This window comes from Accipiter gentilis, chromosome 7 (assembly GCF_929443795.1).
Source record: "Accipiter gentilis chromosome 7, bAccGen1.1, whole genome shotgun sequence".
NCBI classification, from domain to species: domain Eukaryota; kingdom Metazoa; phylum Chordata; class Aves; order Accipitriformes; family Accipitridae; genus Astur; species Astur gentilis.
Window position 1 is genome coordinate 29,681,487 of NC_064886.1, and position 25,696 is coordinate 29,707,182.

A 25,696-nucleotide genomic window follows, 5' to 3' on the forward strand; every position below is an offset into this window, starting at 1 on the left:
TTGATACCGTAATCTTAATTTCTTATCATACAGCTCAGTATCGGGTGCTGCTGGGAAGATAGGAGGGAATTGAAGCTCTTGAACTTCTAAATATCCATGAATAATAGAATCATTCAAGATGAAGTGAACCTTAGGAGATTCAGCCTCCTGCTTTAAGCATGGGCAACACTGAATTCAGACCATGTTGTTTAGAGCTTTGTCCAGTCAAACTTTGAAAAACCCCAGGGGCAAAGATTCTGTAACTTCTCAGGGTGTGTCTCCTGGTTTAATTTGTTTGTTTATCTCTAGTTGTAATGGTCTGTGACCATTGTCTCTTGTTCTTCTGCCATGTATTTCAGTAGAGAGCCTGGCTCCATCTTCTCAGTTATCTCCTTGCAGGCATTGGAAGGCTGCTATTAGGTCCCCCCTAAATCTTCTGTTCTCCAGGCTGAACAAGCCGTGTGCCCTCAACCTGTCTTTTAAGTAAATATTCAACGCCTGACCATCTTGGTGATCCTTCTCTAAACACACTGAATATTCTCAAACTTTACTTGAATCTTGGGGCACAAAACTGGACACAGAATCCAGATGCAGGCTAATAAGTGCTGAATAAAGAGAAATAATCACTCACGTCAGTCAGCAGGAGCTTAGGCAGCAGTTACAGTGCAGTATGCCGTTTTGCCATCATAGCTGCCACACTCAGCTTTAGCTTACTGTTCACCAGGACCCACGCATCTTTTCTGGGAGAGCTGCTACCCTCCTGCTCAGTCACCCGCCTGTACCATTGCAGGGGTTTACTCCCCTGTGCAGGACTTTCTTTGCTGATTGTTATGAGGTGCCTGTTTGCCTATTCTTGCCTTTCTAGGTCCCCTCTGAATGGCCGTTCTGTCCTGAAGCATATTGTTAGTATCCCCCAATTTGGTGTTGTCCACAGATTTAATGGGGGTACATCCCTCCTCTGGCTTTAATGCTGCCTATTGCTTGCAATTCCAAGAAAAACAAAGGGACTCGGGATCTCAAGGCCCTGATGGTTTGGGCTTACCTACACTTAAGGATTAGTACAGATTCCAGGCAAGCCTGAATTTCAGTGAAGTTGTTCCTGAATATTTCGGTACACTGGACACATCCCAAAACACAAGTCCTTTATTCTTACAACCTTTTTTTTTTTTTTTTTTTTTGTTCTGGAATAATTTAGTGCACAGAAAGACTTCAAAATAATTTTTTCATTTGGTGACAGAGTTAGGAAATAATTGTTACTTCCTCTTTGGAAATTTTAAGTGGTTGAGAATCTTGATGCAGTGAAGAGATGTCAGCTGTTTTAAATAGAATTATGTTGTTTAAATAAATAAAATTGCTTTCTTTATCTAGCTGTTCTTTTTTTGTATTATTTTACAGTGGATTCCAGTCTTGCAAGACTTCAGAAATAAAGACACACTCTGGGGTTTTGTACCATATCAAAATGACAAATCTTCAACAGAAATTTCATTTCCAATTACGCTTCATATTGGAGATTACAATATGGATGGCTACCCAGATGCTCTTGCTATACTAAAGAACACATCTGGAAGGTAGAGTATATGTAAACCTAGAAATAAAGACTATTAAATGCATGTTGAGTCATCAGTCATGCAAATTACTAATTTTAGTGCATCTTGTCCATTTTATCATGTGAACAAGACTTTTGATCTCTGCTAAATGTTTCCCTTTTTAAAAGGTATGCATTTACATTGTATATTCAGAATGCATAATTGTATAGGCTCAAACTGTGACTTTTGGTGGGGAATTGCACCAAGGAGTGGAGTATGAAGTACCATTTTTAGGCAGTCCTCCTGGGTCACAGGAGCTGATTGTCTCTGCCTTTCCTTTCCCAAATCATCTTCTGTAAAATCCTGACTTCAGCTTTCAGTGTTGGCTAGTAACACCAGGCTGCTGAGAGCTGGGGAACCTGTTCCATGCTGTCACTTGGAGTGAACACTGAGTGGTGACTGCTGAAAAAAGGCAATAGTGTTTTGCCCCTTTTGAGAACCAGGAATTTTAGATAGACCTAATAACTTATCAGTGATTTTATATTGCCCAAATTTAACTGAAATAAATAGAATTCTACAGACACGCACACCCCCCTCCCCCCCAAAAAAAAGAAGCTTCTAACCTTTCCTATTAAATTTGTCAGTGTAATCTTCCTCCTCCTTTTTTTTTTTCTTCTTCTTTACTTGCTTTCCCAGTACTTTGTACTGCTACCATCTGGTGTTAGGTGCGAGGGGGCTTGTAGTGATGCTTACAGTGTGACTGTTGTACATTGAACAGTTAGTGATCCACATAAGAGTTGACCTGAGTAGGTGCACGCCTGCGTTGTTCTGCACATACCACTTGGCTGCAGGATAAACTTAGCCAGCTAATCGTAACGGAGAAGCCTGTAGGCAGCTCTCACTTGGCACCTGGTGATGATACCACTGGCATGTCCTTGTCTTTACCTTGAAGTGAAGCAGCATGTTTTCATGTGAACATCCTCTCTCTTGACAGTAGAAATGATGAATAGAGTTGTTTACTTCCAAGAAAAACTTAAAAGAGCTCTAGAGACCATAATGCCAGTGAACCTCACTACAGACAGGATGTGTGCAGCATGCTGTGCCCTGACTAGAGGTCTGTCTGATGCTGCACAGCCTAGGTTTTCCAGCACCTGAAGAGATGTAAGATAATCTGTGCTGTCCCTTTTTTCTTCCTTATGTCATTGCTTGTAAAAGGTATTTTAATCAATACCTTATGGAGTCTCAACATCACCTTTACTGGGATCTATGACAAATACTTGCATTAGTGCATTACAAGGCAAAATAAGTCTCTCTTACAGGTGTATTTATTTTCTTCCTCTGTATGGTATTTTGGATGAGCTTGGGTGCAGGTTCATAATTTGAATTAATGCTCAGTAAGGAAAAAAACTGAGGAGATTGCTTTGGTTCTTAAAACAGTATATAGACAGAGTTTAGATGCTGAAGTCCAAGAAGTCAATTCAGATCCTCAAGCGGTTGCCTTGAACGTGAGTTGCCCACTGACATTTTTGTGTTAGAGTTCTTCAGATACTGACACATACCTAAAAATGACCCAGTTTGAAGAGTTACATTCTTGTATTCAGCCTACATGATGTGATTCAGAGACAAGACAGTGAGTAGCTGAGCTCTGTCTCTGTATCCCTGAGTCTTAAAATAACTAGCACAGCAGCTGTTTATATTCAGATATGGCAGAGGAGAAGGAGGTGATGCTGTTACTACCCAGAACTTGCAAAGGCAAAGTTAAAGCACTCGGACATTGAATGTCAGGTTTTCTACTCCATAGCCTTACTCAATTGGGAGTTTGCATCTTCTGTTCAGCAGTCATTGAATAAAGACTATGAACAGTCTAGAAAGCAGACTGGAACCAGTGTCTTTCCTTTTTCATAGAAACACCATGACATCTAAACTGTAAAGTTGTTCTTGTCTTTGTTTTTACTGAAGACCCATGAATCTTGTGTTTTGAGCTGTACTGTAAGGCTATCTTCTAGTGTGTATCTCAATAGCTAGTACACTTCAGAAGGACTTCATGACGATTTACAGAGTTCAGAAGTTTATTTGAGGTTATTTTATCTTTCAGGATTCTTAGGAGCCTCCCTTGTCTGGCTGGTGTATAATTATGGCAATATAGTATTATGTAAAAGATTTGAATCGCTTGTAAATAGTTACTCCTATAAAAGTCCAGGAAGTTACCTACGTCTCATTGCAATGAATTACTGTGATATACTTTTATCTTTATTCTCTTTGCTTCTGAAATTTTTTATTCAGTTGGGTGCGTCTTAAAGTTATTTTGAAACTTGACTTCAAAGTTATGTGACACAGTAAGGCATAAGGACTGAAGGTACTGGCAGATGATTTGACAAGTTATTAAAAGGGAAGTTCAGAGAGCTGAGGAAGTTGGCAAAAAAAGAGTCAGTAAACTAAAAATTAAGAAATATGTTGCATGTTAACACTGTATATTTCCAGTATTTGTAGAAAAGTAATGGAAACAGACTCTTCATATTTTGGGATAGGAATGAATGTCACATTTTTTGCACCCACTGTGAAATGTCACTTTCACAGTAATATTAATTCATTGTTTCTAAGAGACTTAAGCAAATACTTCCTTTTAAAATGTGTAACTGGGTCAGAGAGTGGAGAGAATTAAAACAGTGTGGGAATTAAATTAAAAACTCTTTATAAATTAGAGCAAATTAAAATGAAAACCTTATTTAATTGATTTTAAACACTTCTGGATCAAACTGTATTTCTTTCTCTGAAGCCTTTCATGCTACATCTACAGATCTAATTTCAGGGATTGATTACTGTGATTAAATGATAAAAGCATTTTTGTAAACTCTTGACCTCAATCTGTGCTATAGTCTAGGACGCCAAGCTTCTAGTTGCTGTCTGTAACTTAAAGAAATTAAAGGAGGCAGAAACCATTTTATGCATCTGAAAATATACTGATACATGATAATGGAAGAATATGATTAAAAACAATTATATGCTTTCATCACAATTCAGGAAAGCACTTTCGGATCAAATACTTAAAAATACCTACAGAACGCTGAAATAAAGACATGATAGTTAGGAATAACATTGGTTTACTGTCCTTCCAGGTGAGTAAGTCAGGAAAATGATTAATAGCTTTAAATATTCTCAGAACTGCTGTAAGACTACACCGTTTCATCTCCTGCCATGTCCTTTTGATTTCAAATAACAGTGTGTAAATACTCTGACAGCATGGAGACATACCTTAACAGCAACAACAACAAAGGTATTTCATTTGTGGTTGCAAGTGTGGTGGGGGTTTGAACCCAGAGACTCAATAAATTCCAACAGGTGAAGATGCTAAATTCACAGTCAATTCTTACATATTTATCTATCCATTATGAATTCTTTTAACTTCTGACTTGAGTCAAAACCTGCACATTAGAATTCCAGTCCACAGATTTTTCTTCAGGCTAGATACATACATGAATTTTTCTTCCCTCCAGTTATGACTATATTAGAGATTGTGTATGTATACAGAATAATAACAGGTAAAGGGATTTTTATCACTAATTATTAATCGGCTCATACCTACTTCCTATCTTATCTAAATGTATTCATTTTTTCACATGCTGGTTTTAAATTGACTCCAGTAACACTGGAAGTAAGTACTGCATGTGAGTCTATAAACACTCATCTTTCTCCCACCTAATTAGATGAAACAAATTCTGTTTGACCACTTGTTTCCAAATTAAGAGTTAGTAATTGGCATCTTGCATTGCAAACACGTAATCTAAGGAAGCACTTTTTTCAGTTATGCTTTTATTGAGAGGGAATGTTTTTCCCTGGTAAAGTAATGGTAAAGTTGGAAATAAAGTATCTCCCACGTTATTGATAAATAACAGTAAAAATGGAAACTTGGAGATAACAGACAACTGGTTATGGACAGTTGAATGAAAAACTTTCAGTATAATACACTTATAGAAATTTTTCCATGTGTTCCTGCTCTGTTTTAAATTAATGTATAAGTATTAATCCTTTATATGGGTGTCGTGGTTTAACCCCAGCCAGCAACTAAGGACCGCGCAGCCGCTCACTCACTCCCCCCCCCACCCAGTGGGATGGGGGAGAAAATCAGGAAAAAGAAGCAAAACTCATGGGTTGAGATAAGAACGGTTTAACAGAACAGAAAAGAAGAAACTAATAATGATAATGATAACACGAATAAAATGACAACAGCAGTAATGAAAGGATTGAAATGTACAAATGATGAGCAGTGCAATTCCTCACTACCCGCTGATCGACACCCAGGTAGTCCCCAAGTGGCGATTCCCTGCCCCCACTTTCCAGTTCCTAAACTAGATGGGACATCCCATGGTATGGAATACTCCTTTGGCCAGTTTGGGTCAGGTGCCCTGGCTGTGTCCTGTGCCAACTTCTTGTGCCCCTCCAGCTTTCTCGCTGGCTGAAAAATCCTTGACTTGAGACTAAACATTACTTAGCAACAACTGAAAACATCAGTGTGTGTTATCAACATTCTTTGCATACTGAACTCAAAACACAGCACTGTACCAGCTACTAGGAAGACAGTTAACTCTATCCCAGCTGAAACTAGGACAATGGGTATACTTGAAAGGACTCTTATTTGACCAAATTTATCTCTTCCCAAATCATTGTTAGTTTACACTTGTCAGAAGTAAGGTTGGATAGAGGACTTCTTTTAAATGTAGGATTGATGAGCACCTTGTAATTGAGCAACTAAAAAACCAGAGGCAAATTCAATTATTCTGAATGTCTGGAGTAAGATATTTGTCATTTAGATGTCCCCTGTATAACTGTAAATGAACTAGCCTAAAATTGACAGAATGAGAGATGTATGAAATCAAGCAGTAAATATTTAATTCTAATTGCAAAGAAATATGTTAAAATAAAACTGTGGTAAGTCTTCAGTCTTCCTTTGGTGTTTAAGCCTTGCTTATAGTTATTCAGCCTTATTAAATTTAGCTTTGCTGCACAGATGACTTCAGTCAGAAGTTTCCAAATCGTAGACAACTATTGAGCATTGTTCATAAGCTGTTTGGGATAGTTATGTAGGTAGTACAAAATTTAGCTGCCACTGTGTATACACTGGTGTGTATACCTAAGTATTAGAAGTGCTGCAAATAGCATGTTAGGGGTGATATGCTAGTCTTAGTTCAGAGTTCTTTTGCTCTGCCTTTTCTCAGTATTTAAGTGAATTGTTTGATATTGACTGACCGTTACACATTTGTGTAGCACTTTAGCATTGATTTTAAGGTTTTACCATTGTAGCAGTGTCTGTCTTTATATGTTTTCACATAGGCTTTCAGGGACATTGTCTTGTCATTTCAACGATGCTGATGATTTTCATTGTTACAGGGAGATTTTTTCTGATGGTGTTAATCTTTAAAATTTGGTTCAAAATAATAGGAATTTTGTAAACTTGCTCTTGGTAATTGTAGTATGTAGCAGAAATAAAACATGGAGGTGGGTACTTTGATTCTAGTGATGCTTGTGTATTAAAGCCCTAAATAATATAAGGACTCAACTGGCAGCTCATAGGCCATATCCAGATGTCAGGAGTTCTTCCAAGATAGAATTGAACAGCTGAGGTGGTGGCAAACAGCTGATTTCTCTTCCCTCTGCAAACAGTAAGGCACTGCAACTGTCCCTGTTGCTGTAGCCTTTCAAAAGAATGGCCCACGCACTAAGTTTTCCTCCTGCCATGCCGAGATGTAGCACATGGGAACTCCCACATCAGCACAGCCCTGGGAGTGGACTGGGACCGAGAAGCATCAAGAAGGACATAATGTGGCTAGCAATTACTAAGATATTATATATATATACACACACATATATAGTTTCTGCCTTCCATTAGTGTTCATTGTTATATAATCAAAACCTAAAATAATTTATTGGTTTTTTATTTCAGTGCTTATTTTTTATCTTGTATTGAGTCAAGTGGGAATCACCTGACTGTGCATATGAAAAAATTAAGTTTGTGCACAAAGACAGCTAGTTATAATACATGCAGCCTTCAGTGGAACTCTGAACGTAGCTCACCTTCAAAAACAGATGGAAGTTTAAAGCACTAAGGCTGTTTATATACATAGATGTGAGGAAGGCTGCAAGTATGTTGCTTTTTGCCTTTTTTTTTTTGGGGGGGGGGGGGGGGGTCTGTATTTTTGGGGCAAACCTGAAAACTGTCCGCCACCATCAAATGAGCACTTTTTGTTTTTTCCTCTATACAGAAGTTGCTGTGTGAGTGCATTTGTTTGCTTTTTAGAGGTAGTTATTTTGAAAGTGTTTCTAGGTGTTATAGGTAATTTCTACATATTAATGATAAGATCCTTACCTAGTATGTTATTAAGAGATAATGGGCTGAAAATACATGAGGAAAAGGAAAGCCACATTCACCCAATTTCAATCCAAAAAGGAGGAACTATTTACACATAAGTAAATGTATCAGAAATTAATATTTTCAGCAGAAACTACTAATATTTCAAGAGTGTATTTTAGTTGGCTAATACTGTTCAAATCTAATGGCAGGATATAGCATTCAAAATTTTGGTCAGAAATGTGGGGAAAGTTAAGAATCAAACTGAATCGTTTTGGAGTTAAGTGTGAGTTTGTACTTCCTTACTATACATACTATCCATTTTTTAAAAAGGAAAAAACAAGATGGTGCGGAAGACACCCAAGTGATATTCTCAAGTTAAAGCATTTGTTTAGAAGCTACGTATCTAAAAGTTATTAACTCTTCTCATCGTGCTTTTCAAAGATGCTTTTAGGGGAGATAAGAGCAATTTAATATTGGTACAGAAGTCAAAATAATTTGAAGGCATCAATAGAATAAATGCCAAGGAATTGCCTTGGAAATTGACAGGAAAGAAGGCTCAGCTTTAATTATAAAGCTAATAATAGCTAGCTTGCAAACGGGAAAAAAACCAACCTCTGTATGCTTCCAGTGAAGAGATGCATTTCTGTAAAATCCACTAAAAAAAAAAAAAAAAAAAAACTTAAAAGAAGTTTAATATTGCAGTTCATGTTTAAACCTTGTTTTATCCCATCTTTCTCACCAATAGTAACCGTTTTCATTAGCTTTAGAATTTCATTATTTTTGTTACCCTGCAAGTTCTTAATGTTGCTTACCATAAAAAAAACCCACTCTCTTGAAAAAAAAAAAATCAGAATAAAAAGAATCAGATTTCAACTTCATATGACTCACATTAGTGAATCTAAACCTGTATGTAAGTATTTGTAGGTATAGTTAGCAGCTGCTGTAGCTTAACATCTATATGTAACATATCTGAGTTTTTGATTTTACTGGGCAAGCTTGTGTTTCAAAAGGGACTGTAAGGATATAAATTAGTAGTAGTATGAAATGAAATTTCCTGCTGCCTGTTAAGATAAACACTAGCAGACTTTCAGCTACATAGCTGTATTCTGATTAGGGATTTTCCAGACCTCTGCTGCTCTGCTACAAGGGAAGCTACATCTGTGATTTTTTTTAATTTATTTTTTTTTCTTCTCTCCTTTACCATATAGCTTCTCCTATAGTGCACTTCTCAGTCTTCAACATCTGTTTGGGGTTTGGGATTGTTTTTTTCCTTCCTGTTATTTGTCTTATTTCTCTTGTTGATACAGAAGGGTGAAGGAAAGTGGCATTTCCCTGCTCAGTGCCACTTAGATCAATATCTTGCTTTTTTCTTAGAGTGCAGTTGGTGTTATGCTATTGTTTGTCCTGTTTGCGATTTGTGTGTTTTGAAAGTCATTAAATGCACACTACCAAGGAAAGGAAATAAAAAAGATTGCTGTAGTAATTAAACTTCTTGTGTCTATCTATTCACAAGGCTTATAGTTTAGACTTGAATACTCTTTGTAGACTGTAATGCAAGCTTGAAAATCTTTTGTCTTTTAAATAATTATAATCTAATAATTTCTGGCCATTTAAAACGTGAATTGAAAGAAAGCATTATTGTAAAACTTTCTTCAAGTTTAAAAAAAAAGTGTATGGCAACAGGATGAAAAAGAGAAACTGAAACAATTAGCTTAGCTCAGGTTGTCACCTCACCTCATAGGTGGTTTATCTGATATGATACTTACGTAATACATGAAATGAATGTGAGTAGTTAACAATTTCAAGTTATGACGATGGGTTCTCAGATACAGATAATACAATGTCTTAAATATTGCAGATCACCTCATTTCATTTTGTCTGGACATTAATTTAATATACTCATGCTTCTAAGTGAAATAGTAAAAAGTGGGTTGTTCATGCTAAGCTTCAATCAAATGCAGGCATATGGCAGAAGAATAAAGGCCTAATTTGTGTATTTTTCACAGAAGCTCAAGAAATGCAATTATAAGGTTTTGAGTGTTTAAATTTCCCCTTTTGCTTTTGACACATCTTACAGAGAATGAAATCCTACATTTTACCCATTGGAGGTTCTGAAATATTAACTTGGCAACAGACAAGGAAACTGATTTACTTTGGTGTCAGAAATGTTTCTTCTTGGGGTAAATGTTTTGCCCTTCTCTAAGTCTTCTGAAATGGATGAGGCACACATATGAATGTTGTGGGATATGATTCTTATGAGTAACAAATTATCTGAAATATGCCGTAGAAACAAAGAAAAATAAACTTTCCTAAGAAGAAATGTTTGTGCGTGTGCATTTGTGTCACTGCATCCTAGAGGTACTGGATGCTGTTAAGATGCAGAAAAATCCTTGCTGTCACCCTCCGAAACAGCTGTATGTTCAAGGTCATAGTGAAGAAGTGGTTTTGGTTCTTGCCCTGGGCTCTGACATATTTAGCTAGCTTTACAGAACATTGTCTGCTCCATCTCCTGGCTCTGCCTCCAAAAAGAGAGGAGGAAACTTCATCTGTTCCCATTGCCAAGGCAGTGATGGATTCTAACGGGCACCCAGGATACAGATCTGCCAAAGAATCAGACTCCCAGTTGGTAAAGTCTGAAGGTTTTCACGTTTCCAGTGAGAGTGACAATGTTACAGTATCAGAGACAGCATATAATGCTATTAGACATCAGCATGCACATATGAACCTTACATCTCCCACTGACCAATGGGTGTGTATTAGCTAAATTCTTTAGAAGGGAGATTTTGCTATCTCCCTGGTACTCTGGTTGGTTGGTTTGCTTCTTGTTTCAGTATTGCAGCCTACCTTTCTGTCTATATTTGTTATATGTCAGCAAATGTCCAATTTGGTTTGTCTTGTCTTATTTTTACTGTGCTAGTAGGTTGGGGTTTGTGTTTTATATTTTGCTTTGAACAATAGAAAACATACCAATAGGGATTTATTTTAATCTTAAATTTGTTTAAAACATCATGCAATGTGTAAGAAAATTTATTAATGGAGCTGGGGTGGGAAGAGATTGTCATGAAATAATGAAAAAGCATGGAAATTTTTAAAGTACTGTTTAAGCTGAAGGACTGTGGAGGGATAAAGGAAAATGGCAGATAAGTGCACTTGTACTTGTTTCAGAATAAAGTAAAAATATGTTCAGTTCTTTGAGTGGATGGTTAATGAAATAATTTCTACTGATTTGGACCCACTTATTTAGTGTATTCATTGGTTTAAGTCAGGCATGACATAATGGTTATAATTCTGTCTGTAAAGTTAACATAAATGCTTACGGATTTTAAAGTATCCAGTGGCTGCTAGCTTTGTTTTTATTATATTTAACTTCAGCAGACTTAAATTATTTGATTACTATGTTTTTGTAATGTCTATTATTTAGACTGTTTATAGCAATTAAGTTGTTTTATATATATATATATATGTGTGTGTGTGTGTATGTTTTACAGCAATCAACAAGCATTTTTACTAGAAAACATCCCATGTAATAACGTAAGCTGCAAGAGCGTACGTCGCATGTTTAAAGTTTTTTGGGAGCTCTCGGATCTGAATCAAATCAAGGATGCAGTGGTAGCAACCTTCTTTGACATATATGAAGATGTAAGTTCAACTCTTTACTGCAGCAAACAGCATCTCTTTCTGCGTTGCTGTATCTGTCTTTGTGCCATTGGCAGACTGCTTTGTAGAAATGTTGGCTTTACAGCACGCGGCAGGCAGTGCCTTCAGCCTGGGAAATTCACTCCTGGGATGCTCCCTGGAAGGTGAGCAGATAGCAGCAGCCCATCACTGCCTAAAAATCTGCTGACCCTCAATATGCTCCATTTGAGCTGCCCTCTTTGGTGACAAGAAAGAAGCCACAGACCATATGCATTGTCCTGGTTAGCTGTGGATGGATCACTCTGTCCTAAATTGCCATAGATTAATAAGATTTGAAAGATATAAAATTAGTAGTGAAGGTGTAAATTTTGCTGCACTCGTATTTTTTTTTCTTTGTATCTCCAAAGGAATTTGTTTGCTAAATTTAGACGTTACCTAGAGTAAATCAGCATTCTAACATAAACTTTTTTTTTTCCTCTAGGGAATCTTGGATATCATTGTGCTAAGCAAAGGCTCCTCCAACAAGGATTTTGCTATCCATACATTAAAAAATAACTTTGAAGCAGATGCCTATTTTGTTAAAGTTATTGGTGAGTTATCACTGTATAATCAAGTCAAAACGGGACATTGAGAGGAATGTGAATATTTGAGCCTTGTATATGATAACATTATGGTAATGCTCGGCATATAATAATTCTAGAAAAGAAAAAATGCAGTGTGGAAAATATTAGCAACTGCAGAAATCTCTTGTTGCAGAATCTGAACTTGGATGAGTTGGTTTTGTTTCATTTCAACAGGTTTTTTTCTTGTTTTTGTTTTAGTGTACTTATTAAAATTCAAAGTAATTCTGCCCACTATTTTCAACACTTTAGCAGTTTTTAATATCAGTGTTGACCACAGTGACCTTTAAATAAGTGTTCATCATCTTTTGAGTGTGTATGTTTCTTACAAGAATGCATGTCTTATTTCGCTTGTTAAATAGAGGCAGGCTAAATCTTTCCTTTCATCCTGGACCTTTCCTTCTGCATCCTAGCAAAATTCTAAAGACAGATACTAGGTCTTTAAAAACTCATTTCTCAGGTGGCTTCTGAAGGAAAAACAAGAATTATCAAGTGTCTGAAAATATGATCTGCAGGGAAAAAGCACTTGGAACCAAGTTATTCAACCTAGAAGACAAATGTGAGGAAGATCCATGTCTTCAATCCATAATGATGCATAACAATGAGGGAAGCATTTTCTGTTTGTCCATTCAGGACACAACATAAAGTAACAGACTACAAAGAGTAAATAGTAAGAATAATTTCCTAAATGACAGCTTGTGAAGTACTAACATAAATTCCTGGAAACACTGCAGAGTTAACCAACATTAGAGGTCCTGACAACTAGATTAAGAAATTGTGTAGTATATTTAATTAATTGTTTTTGAGAGAAAGGGTTGGGCTAGCTGAACTTACAAGGCCCCTTTTGTGAAGCTTTTGTACAATACCTTCACTTACCTTTTCACGTAACATAATGTTGTCAATATAAAAATGGCATTAGATCTACACATATCTACCATTCAACTTAGATATTATTTTTTTTTTTTAAATGTGTGATGCTCCTTAAAATTTGGAGGAATATTAGCTCATAAGTCACTAATTTGAAGAAAAATATAATTATCCTTGCACATATAAATATATATGCCACAGTGAGAGAGAAGGAGAACAGAAGAAATTACAGCAATATTGACTTGAAGGAACATGCTTTGTTTGTCCACAATGACTGCCTTTTTATCTTGCCTGTTTTCAGAAACCTGGGCAAGAAACAATAGCCAAGTATACTTATTTTCATCTGTGCCTTGAGTGGTTGCAGTGTTTTCTTTCCAGCAGGGACTTTTGTCTTTTTTGCTGTACCTTTGTCATATCAAGCCTACTTTACTGGAGGTCTTTTCTATATCATCTGGAAATGATGCAGAATCTAGTGCAAAATGGGCTGGTTTCGTTTCAGTGACGACTGGCATGGTATATGTTTTGCTTATGCCACATGATCTGTTCTGAGAGCCAGTTTGTTTCCAGGTGTGAGTCAGTTTGGTGTTTTCAGCCTAAAAGCACCATGTGGCACAAAACGCATCTTACCATAAAATGGCAATGAACATGGCAAGGGTGTGTGATTTAATTAGACACTTGGTTTAAAAGGCTAGAGTTAGATTATGATATTTGTAATTGAGAGTAATTAGGTTTTCAAATTGCATGCCCTACCATGTTCTTTGACTAAAAAGGTATTGAGCTTTGAGCTCATCGCTTGTCTGTCTTCCCTGATCTTTTGAGAACGTGTAAAAATTGAGGCTGTACGTGAGTTTATGAGGACAAAGCTAAACAGGAACAACTAGAGCTTCACCTTCAAAAACTGTATTTGCCTTTGTGTTATTTAAATGCATCTAATCCTTCAAAAGCACACATTCTGCATGCCATAAGATAAACAGAACTACAGCTACTGCTGCAGGCTGATGCATTTATTGCTTTCTCCTTAGCCTGAGCTTTATTCTCATCGTAATACCCCATAATGATTTGTCGTGTTGGTGGAAGCCTTCTTTTAAATAATACTGTATATGGGTAGTGTAATTCACACAAGCATGCAGAAAATCCTCTTCACAAATCCATATTAGAATTATAATTGTGTGATATATTCATGGGGAAGGGAGTAATTTGCAACGTGCTTTTTGATTCCCTCTGTGTAACGCTATCTTAAAAATTGGACCAAGCCTTTTTTAGCACCCTTTTAGGGTGTGAGTATTTTTGCATAGAAATCCCAGGAAATGGGAATTAGCGAGTGGTCTAAAAATATTTTACTGTGATATAGGGGAGAGTATTTCTAACAAAACATGCTTTGTGCGAGTTAGTATATCAATAAATGCATTGCGTTTGCTTATCATATGGACAGTGAGAACAGTTTTGCTCATTATAACTAATGTCAAATGTACTTTGTCACATTATTTGTTCCAGTAAAGAAATTGAACAGCAAATTGCAGTGTGACGTTTTGCATCAAAATGGGAAGAGTTGGTTCCACTTACATGCCTATGTATAACATATAAAATAAGCTTATAGCTTAAAAAGTCTATTTGTAGATACATAGTCTTCAAATTCTGCTTTGCCACACCTTCTTCTTACTTGTCCAGATAATTTTTTTTGGACTGTATAAAAATATTAGATTACTCTGTATTTGGAAATTTCAACACTTTTATATCACATGCAAAGAACAATAACTTGGGAATCATGACAGTTGTTAATATTTGCACACAAAATATCAGAAATGTTCCTTCACTAGAACAGTGCCATTTCTGACTCCAGTAGGGCATAATTTCTAATCAGACTATTACATTATGAACATTTTATGTGCACCTTTTTAGTATTTCACTGTGCCCAAACATTTTGTACACTAAATTCTATGGAGCCTTAAAGCAGACAGAAAATGCTTTAAAACAACTCCTGGTGGTTAGGATGATGTGCCTTCACATCTGGTCCAAATCTTAATTTTCACTGTCTGCCACGCTTGCTTTGAGATACTGTAATTCATGGAGAAGTTATGCTTTTACTTGACTTCGATACTGCCTGGTCTGTATCCTCTTCCCTGCTCATAGCCATTACTGGGCTGCTGCTCAACCAAACTGTTGTCGTTTGAAGTCTGAATTTTCAATCAGGATGACACCTTAGATTATTTTTGTGTGTGTATGTGTTTCGTTCTTTGTTTTAAAGACATTTTAGTACTGATGTTCTAATACTCAATGTGACAGGATGTTCTAGGTTATAGAACAGATGGCTTTCATTGTCCATCATTTCGTCGATTATAATCAAGTGTTTAACAGCTATTTCTCTAATTTAACTGATTTTTGAAACTAACAGTTTTAAACAAGCAATTGAACAACTGTCACAGGCTTTAGATATTAAGTAGCATTATACACATCTGCTTATAATATTTTGAATTCATATAATGTATAGGTAATGAGATTTTTGTTTGTTATAGCTTTTGTGAATTGCTTTAAATCAAGTTGTAAAACTATCCTTTGTATAGAAGGAAAAGCCTTTCTTTACCTACCTTTTTACCAGTTAAAATGGTAAAGCTGAATCTCTGCCAATATTTTTAAAAGGTTAGAAATTAAGAACAATGAATAAAATGTACAGTCCACTATTTTTAAAATGTTTTAATTTGGAATTTTTTTAACTGGCATATATCTCCTTTTGAAGCTGGTTAACCAGTAAGGTATGATAAAACAGTGACTAGCTGATTAATTTATGCAAAGAAGTATGCTTCAAGCAGATTAGGGATTTTTTTAATACATTAACATAAGTCATATAGAAGACATATTTTCTTTGTGTTTTAATGGATACATGACACTATTACTGTACTTCAGCAGATTTCAGAAGTAGTGCTTGTAAGATGGCTTGTTAACATAAACACTGCAAGCTCACTTTTTGTTTTTTGCAGTTCTCAGTGGCCTCTGTTCTAATGACTGTCCACGGAAAATAACAGTAAGTGTAACTATAACTTTGCATTACTATTTAGCTAAAAATAAGGTCTAATTATACCAAAACCTCTCCACATATTAAGACAGTTTTCGACTGGAAGAATGCATAATCCAAGTTATGACTGGCCAAGTTCTGCATATTTGAGACCCACACCTTTTGCCAGCTGCCTGCTCAGAGATTAAATCAGTTGACTGATTCTGCAGTGAGCTTTGTTACCCAGCATCACAGAGACTGGGATATACCAGATATAAGAAAAATTTGTGTAATACAGCTGGATGCCCAAACTGTGTAGTGGGCCAAGTCTTGTTCTGGGCAGCCAGAAAGGCCAGGCAAAACTGATTATGGGACAGATACAGCCATGTAGCCACTTCTGGACTAAAATACAGTACATGGGTACAATGAAGGAGAGAAGGGAAGGAAATATACTTCGTTCTCATGATTCTGCAGATAGCTACGTACACATGTGCTGATTTATTTCAACTATTTTAGTCATTTCCAGAGACCCTGAAACTCACCCACCAAACTTTCAATTAGCAAATTGTTTAGCAATGTTCACGTGAAAGTTGGCCTAAAAGAACTCAGAGGAATCAAAGCTAGTATTAGCGCTTTAGCTCTGCAAAAATATGAAATTTAGTTTTGACTTGAAAATATAAAAACTGCTTCAAATGGGACCAACTTTTTCTTCAAGCATATTTTAAGACATAGGGTTTAATTACTGATATAAAATAATAAGGGGAGTTGATAGTATTATTAGCTTAATTACAAAACTAAAGAGAGGGTTTAAAAAGCAAATCTTCCCAACAGATGTTGGTGAACGTATCGTTACCAAGATCATTGCCTCCACTGTAATAGAAGTTCTCTGTCAGAAAGTAACATAAAGTACATTATGCCAGAATATAGCTTCTTAGCACAAAAAAAAATTTAAAAAATCAGATTTTCACCTTATTTACTCATCTTTCATAGACCTGCATTAACATCACCTTTGCAGTCTCCCTACTCTTACTTCTAATCATTTATTATTTTTCAGGCTTTGATCCCATCTCTCATCAGTTATTCTTATGGTTTAGAACTTACAGTTTTTTGAGGCATGGTGTGAAATTTGTCATCATCTTTTCTTTTAGTGTTCTTTCTGCAACTCATTTGAAAGATCTTTACTGGATTTGGTGCCCTAATATCAGCTTGAATTCAGCACTGAAAAAAAAGGAAAATTTTCTTTAAAATCTGTTCTTACAGTTGTCCCCCCTCCTCTCCCTTCCCCGCCATAGCGGATAATTGTTCTCCCCCCTTCTTAAGTGCATTTATTACAGTTCATCCTTTGGTAATCCACAAGTCCCTTTGAATTTTTTTTAATTTTTTTTTTTTAATTTAACTCAAGAGAATTTGCTTAAAATAGATACTGGTACTCAACAAGTAACAACTCGACCACTTACATGAATTAAATAAAACACCACTAAATAATGATAACAAAATTTTGAATTTCTGTAGTATTTCTCAATTCAAAAGGACGATCAAGATAGTGCATTCTCTCAGACAATATCAAATGAGTTCTGCTTTTTCAGAACTTTGAATTTTTATGTTTTTATTTTGCTTGTAACTTCCAAGGAAACATTAAACCTTTTGCCAGAAGACTGAATAGTATTGTTTTCTTCGTGAGTAGATAAACATCACTTAGGCAACTGATTAGCTTTATTTTGAAAATCAATTTCCACATAATGCTATGATCAAAAAAGTTGCAAGATTTTTAAATTATCCGTACGAAAAGGAAACCATTAATCTAGAAACATTTTTCTTTGGTTTACTGTTTTATTAATATAGCTTTGTCTGTTCCTAAAATTTTGTGTGCTTTTCCCCCCCCCGCCTTGTAGCCTTTTGGTGTTAATCAGCCTGGTCCTTACATCATGTACACTACTGTAGATGCAAATGGATACCCGAAAAATGGGTCAGGTAAGACAACCCCACAATGAGAATACACATGGCGTGGTCTGTCTGTATATACTTCTCAGCAACCTAACAAGTTGGTAAGGAAGTGGGACTGGTTTTGAATGGTGTCTTCAGTTTACAAGGCCAAAACCCCCTACCTTTCTCTTCTTTCTTTACAGATTGCATATTTATTACAAACATTGTAGCTGCACTCTTTTTTTCTTTTTTTCTGTTCCATGCAAATTGTGTTTGAACAGTTGGCTATATCTGGCCCAGTCTGAAAAATCATTGGGTGCAATATCATCAGTTTGTGAAACAGCATAAGCTTCTAATGATTTACTTTTTCTACCGTTTCCTTAGCAATTATATATTAAAAAAACAACAGTGGCTTTGAAATACCTGAATAGAATCTTGTAGCCACGTGAAGAAGGATCAACATAATATTCAGTAAAAACAGGATGTATTTTTCTGGAGTTGTTCACTACATCTGGCAGGCTAACAGGCATCTATAAAATCATGAGGAAGATAGAGAGGGAATGGCTGCATCCTTTCACACAATACAAGAACTACAAGTTCCAAAGGATCATTAGGTAACAGGGTCAAAATAAATGGAAAAAAGCAGTGCTTCATGCAACTTGTAGCTTAACTAGAGGTTTAATTGCATGAGATGTTGCAGATGCTGCAGTTTACATGAGTCCAAAAACAAAGTAGACAAAAAAAAATTAATCCATTAGGCCACAGTCCAAGCAGTGCCTAATGTTAGAATATCCTGTACTAATGGCTCCTACAAGACACAGGCGACTGTACTAAGTGGTCTGTTAGTCTAACTTATGATTGTTAATCTTATGACCATAATGGACTCACATTTTGCTTAGGCAGAAAATCCAAACTCACAAGTCAAAACATGATCAGAGTATGCGCGTCTGTAAGTTGAGCCATTCTGACTCCATCCCAGTGGTGGCAGTCATCTGCATCCGTCACTCAAGTTTTATTTCAAATTAAACTCAGATTTAAAAAAAAAGTTTCCCATAGTATAACACTAATTTAAAGGGGAAGAAATGCTGACATGTTAAGGTCCTAGATCAGTGATAATGCTCTCACCTTGAATACTGTGCTCAGGACTGTCAATTCCACCCTAAAAAAATAGAGAAAGATGTCCTGAAATATAAGCCAGATAGCTACAATAAACGTATCCTGGTATTCTGTAGCACTTCTGTATTCGTACATGTTTAGGTATGGGTTTGAAAGCTGTGAAAGTATTAGTCTACATTTTAATTAAACTAATAATTAATGCTAACATGAAAATGCAGAGTATTCTTTCTAATTGTTGCACAAACTCATTTTAACAAACTAATCATCCTGTTAGTGGTATACTCAGCTTCATTGCTCTGAAGGTTTTCTTCATAAGCTAAATTTAAAAAGAGCTTACATATTTAGTTCGAAACACTTAAAACCCCATGATGAGTTTAGAGGTTTTTAGTTACACTCCGTTAGACGATCCGACCCATGCCCTTAGGCAGCCAGTTCTGGCTGGGTAACAACTGGCAGATCTCATTGTTGCCAATTACCAAGATGAAGGCTTGCAAGCTTTGTCAGAGCCAAGTCACAGTACAGCCTACCTTGTTAACCATATCAGAAAATACTGGTAAAGGCCTACACAGGATCTTACTCCTTATCCCTCAAAAGCCTTGGATTACTGTGGATGGGAAACCTACTTCAGTATGCTGTCTTTTTGGTTAGTTGTGGTCCCTAATAACTTTTGAATCCACTAGCTTAAGCCAATTTTAACTGGAGCATACGTGCCTCAAATAAAACTCTTACCAGTTCTGTAAAAATCAGTAGTTCAGTAGAAGATAGAATTCCATATGAGGAAAAGACTTTAGTTACAGATCAACAATTATTTGGTCTGGTTTTGTCCTTAGGCTGGCCATATGGTCAGCATGCATGCAGTTGCAATTAGCCATAGCCTGAAATGTTCTTGCCCAAGCAGTAACGACGGAACATAGCAGAAAAAAGTTTAGTGTACTGTGGAGGGTTTATGGGGAAATAGAAGATGAGGCTAAAAGACGTTGCAGGTTCTATACAGGAAGTAGGGCTTCTCGCAAAGACATGCGGGATTCATATTCATACAAATACAGACATCCTTAGTTTCACAGCTTCTGTCCCGTTTTTGAAGGTATTTTGCCTCAGGACAGATTTCTAGAGATTCCTACTGTGTTATCCATATTACTTAAATCCACATTGGAGAGCCTTTTCTGTTCTGTTCTTCCTGATGACCAGATATCTTGGGGTTTTGTCCTCTTTTTGCTTCCATGTTGCATATTGTCTTTAGAGTTGAGTTTCTGATAGGATACCATTAAGACATACACTGTTAAAATACAAGCAATTTTGTTGTACCTATTCCTTTTTTTAAAAGACATATGAGTACTTGTTTTTCAAAACAACAGAAGTATAAAGAGTTTGGAATGCACTTCCTATCTTAGAAAAGAGTAAAAACTCTTTCACTTCACAAACTTACGTAATAAAGCTTGGAGTTCACTAATCCCTCCCTATGCTGTTAACTAAGCTACTTGCAGTTCATCACTGCCCGTGTTCTTTGGGCCTATCTTCTCGGAATATGGACCTATTGATAAAGCTTCTTCCTGAGAGCTGCTGTCAGAGTTACTGGAAATTACTATCATTTCTATATTACAAAATTTCTTTCCAGCCTGCCACTAAAAGTTAGTTGAGTGCATTCATTGGGTGAGCATGCACGTAAATGAAGAAATAGGTGGGTTTAAAGTAGTGTAATGTATTTATTCCTTCAGGCTCACTGGGACTTAATGCAGGCCTGACTAAATTTGATGCACCTGTATGAATATTAGCTAACTTAATGAAAACACAGATTCATAGTTCCTTTGGCCCTATGACTTGTGAATAGATACTTATTGCACAGTCTTATTATCAGAGAATCAGGAGTACTGATGCATAACTGTTTAAGTAACAACTGTCTAAGTAACAAAAAAGATGGGTTTTGCCTAAGAAAAGAAACACTTTAGTAAAATCATGAAACTGACCCTTTTTTCTTTCTTAGGGAAGTGCTATAAAATGGCTATAAGTCAAAAAAACAACATAACCTTTGCTTAGATCTACTTATACCCATTTAGATTCAATGTTCACGTAGTCAGGGAAGTCTTTAACTCTTGCAACTTATTTGTAATGAACACAATCTCAGAAATCTGATGTTCTAAGTGAACTCATACAATGCACTTAAAAATCATGTCTAACAGCTAGCAGAATCTATATTATCAGATTCTTAAAAATATTTTATATTTGGGATGTCATAAATAGTAACTGTAGAGGACTGAAACTTGGCATATCTGATGTATTACATGCTGCTTTTTAAAGTAAATTTTATTTTTATAAATTGACATAATTTTAATCAGAAGATAACAACATAATGGATTTGTGGGATCTTGAGTGCAGAATATCTATTAAAAGGTTAATTCACAGCAGTATAAACTGATTCTAAACCCCACTTTGAGAAAATACAAGTTTAGATGGGGGTTTTTTGTGTATGTTTGACCCTTTGGCACTTACTACTTAAGCAAGCTCATAAAATAACCTAGTGGCAAAATAAAGATGTTCTTCCAACTACAGACTTCTGTGTCATGGAAAAATGCTCATAGCTTACAAATTCCTTGTATCTGTGGGGAATAAAGCTAGGTCCAAATTTTAAGCTATTTCACGTATCGTTTTCTTAATATTTTTTTCTAGTTCTCTCTTCCAAGAACAAAAACAAATACGTTTTTCTTAAACATTATCTTTAGGGTTTGGGTTTTTTGGGGGAGTGGGGGGGGCAGTGCTTTTAGAAATGCAATGTTTTTGCAATTTACTTTAAGAAACAGCTATCAAATATGATTTAATACTGCTATAGTACCGTTCATCTTCACTGCTACTGTATTTACAATAATAAAAACCTAACAGAGTCCAATCATGATGAATTCCTTTTCTGTTTTGGCATTATGAAATAACAGTAATGAATTCCAAGTGCATTATGACCCTAGCAGTATTGCTACATGGAATTTTCTAATACTGTCTTTGATCAGTTTCTCAACTGTAATATGTTAATAGATTTTTTTGAGTCTGTATAATTCCTGCAAGAACCTAAGTCACATTTTCTGAAGCTATTATATTAAGTTTGTAGCTAAACTTTCTTCTTTTACAAGTCCTACTGGTAAAATAAGGTAAATGTTCTAACTAGAATTACTGGCCTACAGGTTATTATCTTGAAAAACAGTCTGTTACATCAGAATTGTATTCTATTTGACTCTTAAGAAATACCTCATGCAACACTTCTATATATGTGTACTGGTGAGCACAACCAAACCCACATGGCATTTTTAGGCCACGTATAAACCTACAAAACATCTTTTCCGCATTAAGCTTTTAAAAGTATGGCATCAATATACCATTTTAAAAATAATTTTCATCAATTTATTTGCATGCCTTATATAATATTATAGAACAATCCATATCTGAAGCTTTTAATTATATGAAAGCAATAATGAGATAATCTGATATTTTGTAATCATATTTTTAAAATAATTCATCTCTTTCCCAAGAAGTAACGTGAGTAACAACATTGTTCTTTTTCTAATAAAAACGATGCTCACCATTCCTCCCCCCTGCCCCCCAAGTCAGCTGATGCTATTTGTTGTCTTTACCACTGGTCTTAGCAGGAGAATGGTTATTGGCTGGACCGCTGAAACCAAACTATCCAGTCACTTTAAGTTATCCTTCCAGCCCTGGGCTAAAGTAAATCATATAGTACTCAAAGAAATGTCCACCATTCTGCTTCTGATCTTCCTAATTCTGCAGGTCTTTAGTTCTGAATTACGGTATCTTTCATGTATGCAATATTCATGCAAAGAGTAAAATAAAAAGGCACATACGGCTGTCCTTATCTAATTCATTTTAAGGTTCTTTGATCTGCCAAGCCTTAACTACAAGAAATTTGCATAATTACAAGGGGGTTTTTTTAAACATTGTTAGAATTATTCTCTCTCCTATTAACATTCCAGTATGTTGTTAAAAGATAGCAGAATAATAATTAGTGCATATTCTGTGCTTTTACTTTCACATTGCTCAATTCACTTGTAATCTCCCAACAAGAAATACTGCTAAATTAGCTACAAGGAATAGCAATTGCCAAAATGAGCATTAGAGTGGAGAAGTACTGGGTCTTACACCTGTAGTTAATATCTCCACAGACCTTCTGTCTCTGAGAGGAAATTTAATTGCAACAGCTTCTTCAAATATTTAAGGAATTTTATGCTTGAGATCAGATCAGGTCCAGGTGTAAATCTGGGAGAAGTACCCAAACTCAAATTTAAATCATGCTTTCTCATCCGTTCCCTGTGATCTGCCTTTTCCACTCCCCGTTTTTTTTGCATATGTTATTTTTAAGAAGAACCCATAGTTAAGTATGAGTGTCAGCCTGGATTTTCAGCTCTACATCTGAATTTCCAGGCTTTTACTGGCTTCTAAGTAATTTCTGGTATTATTCCGACATGGTGTTTTTCAGTTGCATCCTGTAAGCAACAATGCATGGCATAAATTAAGAGTATAACAACTAGGGTGTTATATCTAAAGTAGAGCACAGAGTAAATAAAAACTGTTCTTGGGGTGCAGGGAGGATACATGAGGTGAATTTAGTAAAGCTAACCAAATGCAAGCTGCTGGGCTTTCTTGGTTTTTTGTTGTGTTTTTTTTTTTTTGTTTAAACTTCACCATCCTAGAAAAATCATTGTTGATAATGAAATAGTCCTACTAAATCTCTTTGGTTTTGAATAGAATTTTGCTTAGTGACTGGTGCCAGTTAGATTACTGCAGATTACAACTATATGGCTCTATTTGTTAACAGTTCCGACCTTGGCTAAAATGCAGGCATGTCATTTTTGCACGCTGAAGTAGGTCCCAGTAAATGATCCTTTGTGTTTTCGTGAGAAAGCTACCTACTTGATATGTTTGGTTTTGTTTATTACCATTAACACAAACTGATTTTCTTAGAACTAATGTCCTTGTGGACCCAGAACAACATAAATATGATCAGATACTTTAAATTTAATATGGAGCAGCTGTTAATTTACTGAAATATTTTCAGAAACTGCACAAGGACAGTTTCATGTTGTAGCACCAGCACAAGACAGGCATTTTAAATTTGTTATTGCAATGTGCCCTGGTCAAGGGCTGAACAAGTTAAATGACTGTGTAGTCCTGTAGGGACTTCATGCTATGAACATCAGGCTGCCTTTAGCCATCAGCAACTTTTTACTCTGTTTTTCCTTCTGATAGCCCTTCCCCTTTCACCTACAACCCAATTTTTGTCTTCCTGCTTGCTTTCTCCCTCTTCTGTATAACATCTGAACCCTCAGATACCTTTTTCTTTCTCTCCTTTGTACAAATTTCTGGCCTTGAAGTCTGCCTGTCTGCAGACAGAAGGATAAGACTGGTAGCTATACATTGCCATAAATGCAGCAGTACTGGCTGACTCCGTAGTGTGTTGACCAGCCAGACAGCTGAGGCAAAAATGCTTGCAGCTCCCTCTTGCCGTTTTTGTGATAAGAACACCTATGGGGGAGGGAGAGCTTGTTATTCTGTACAGTGTGTGGCACACCCCAAATTTTTTTTTTTATCTTTTTTGATGTACCGTGTCTTGTATGTACCGGATGAACCCTTGTGATTGTGCAAGCCAGGCCTAGCCTCGCTAGAGCTTCAGGTTGATGTATAGTTTCATGTTTTCACTTCCACTTAAAATGGGAGAATATCTTCCATATTTCAGCCTGTTCTATGGATGTCTTAATTTTCTCTCTTAAAGTAAAAATATGTCAGTAGACTTAGAGTTTGAAATAAATAGGGTTAAAGTTGTAGTTTGTGCTTACCAAAAATACTAATCTTGTGGACCAGGAATAACAGAACAATAAATGTTTAAGGTTTACTCAAAAATTAGTATCTATACATAGGCATAATATTATCATATGAATAGATTCACTGAATTGCTCATATGGATCAAGTCATAATTTGTTTAAGCATCTGTGTGACTGAGGCTGTGCGGACTGATAGCCTTTGCAATTCTCATTTCAGAGCTCTTCCATTTTGCTGGTTTGGTTTTGTTTTGTTTTAAACCTTCCATGGCAGAATGACCTTTCACAGGCTGTTAAGTCGTGCCCTTCTGGTTTTCTGAAATCTGCTTACTCTTCCCTGTTGTTGCATTGAGTTCTCATGCTGTTTAACTAAATTGGATTGTGAGGTGAACACAAATGTCTAGCAGCTATTATAGTAATGAATTTAAACATAAACATTGCAATATGTACCAGACAAAAGGAAAATAAGCTTAATGTCAATAGCCATTTGACATTGCAGGATTCATTATGTAGAATTCCACTACATAGAGAGAAGAGTGTATTCATGGAACAAGCTGGAATAATTTAATAATTGAATAGCTGGATTCTGTTACAAGGCATTTTCTGGTTGCTATAGGTGAGAATAGCCTGCTAGTATATTTTTCTATATAACTCTCTTTTGTTTAGAAAACTTATTTGAACTTGTAATATTGCATGCAATATTACCAAACTTCACATATTTAGGCATTACAAATTAGACAACTTTCCCTTGTGCAAAGGGTTATAATATCAGGACTATGATAATTTCATTGGTTGGTTGGGTCTCTTTAAAGAATTTCTAGTTTTACTTCTATAATTTTATGATGTAAAGTTATTCTTAATGAAGACATATATGCTTATAT

General features: G+C 36.0%; 1 protein-coding gene across 2 annotated transcripts in view; it reads left to right on the top strand.

The window, feature by feature from the left end:
• ITFG1 (integrin alpha FG-GAP repeat containing 1) overlaps nt 1-25,696 on the top strand; it is a 91,922-nt gene that overhangs the window by 52,489 nt on the left and 13,737 nt on the right. For both annotated transcript variants that reach the window (XM_049805252.1, XM_049805251.1), the window contains exons 10-14: nt 1,375-1,547; nt 11,340-11,490; nt 11,969-12,077; nt 15,950-15,993; nt 17,856-17,934. In XM_049805252.1, the coding sequence (XP_049661209.1) occupies nt 1,375-1,547; nt 11,340-11,490; nt 11,969-12,077; nt 15,950-15,993; nt 17,856-17,934 (556 nt within the window). The remainder of the gene's footprint in view (nt 1-1,374; nt 1,548-11,339; nt 11,491-11,968; nt 12,078-15,949; nt 15,994-17,855; nt 17,935-25,696) is intronic.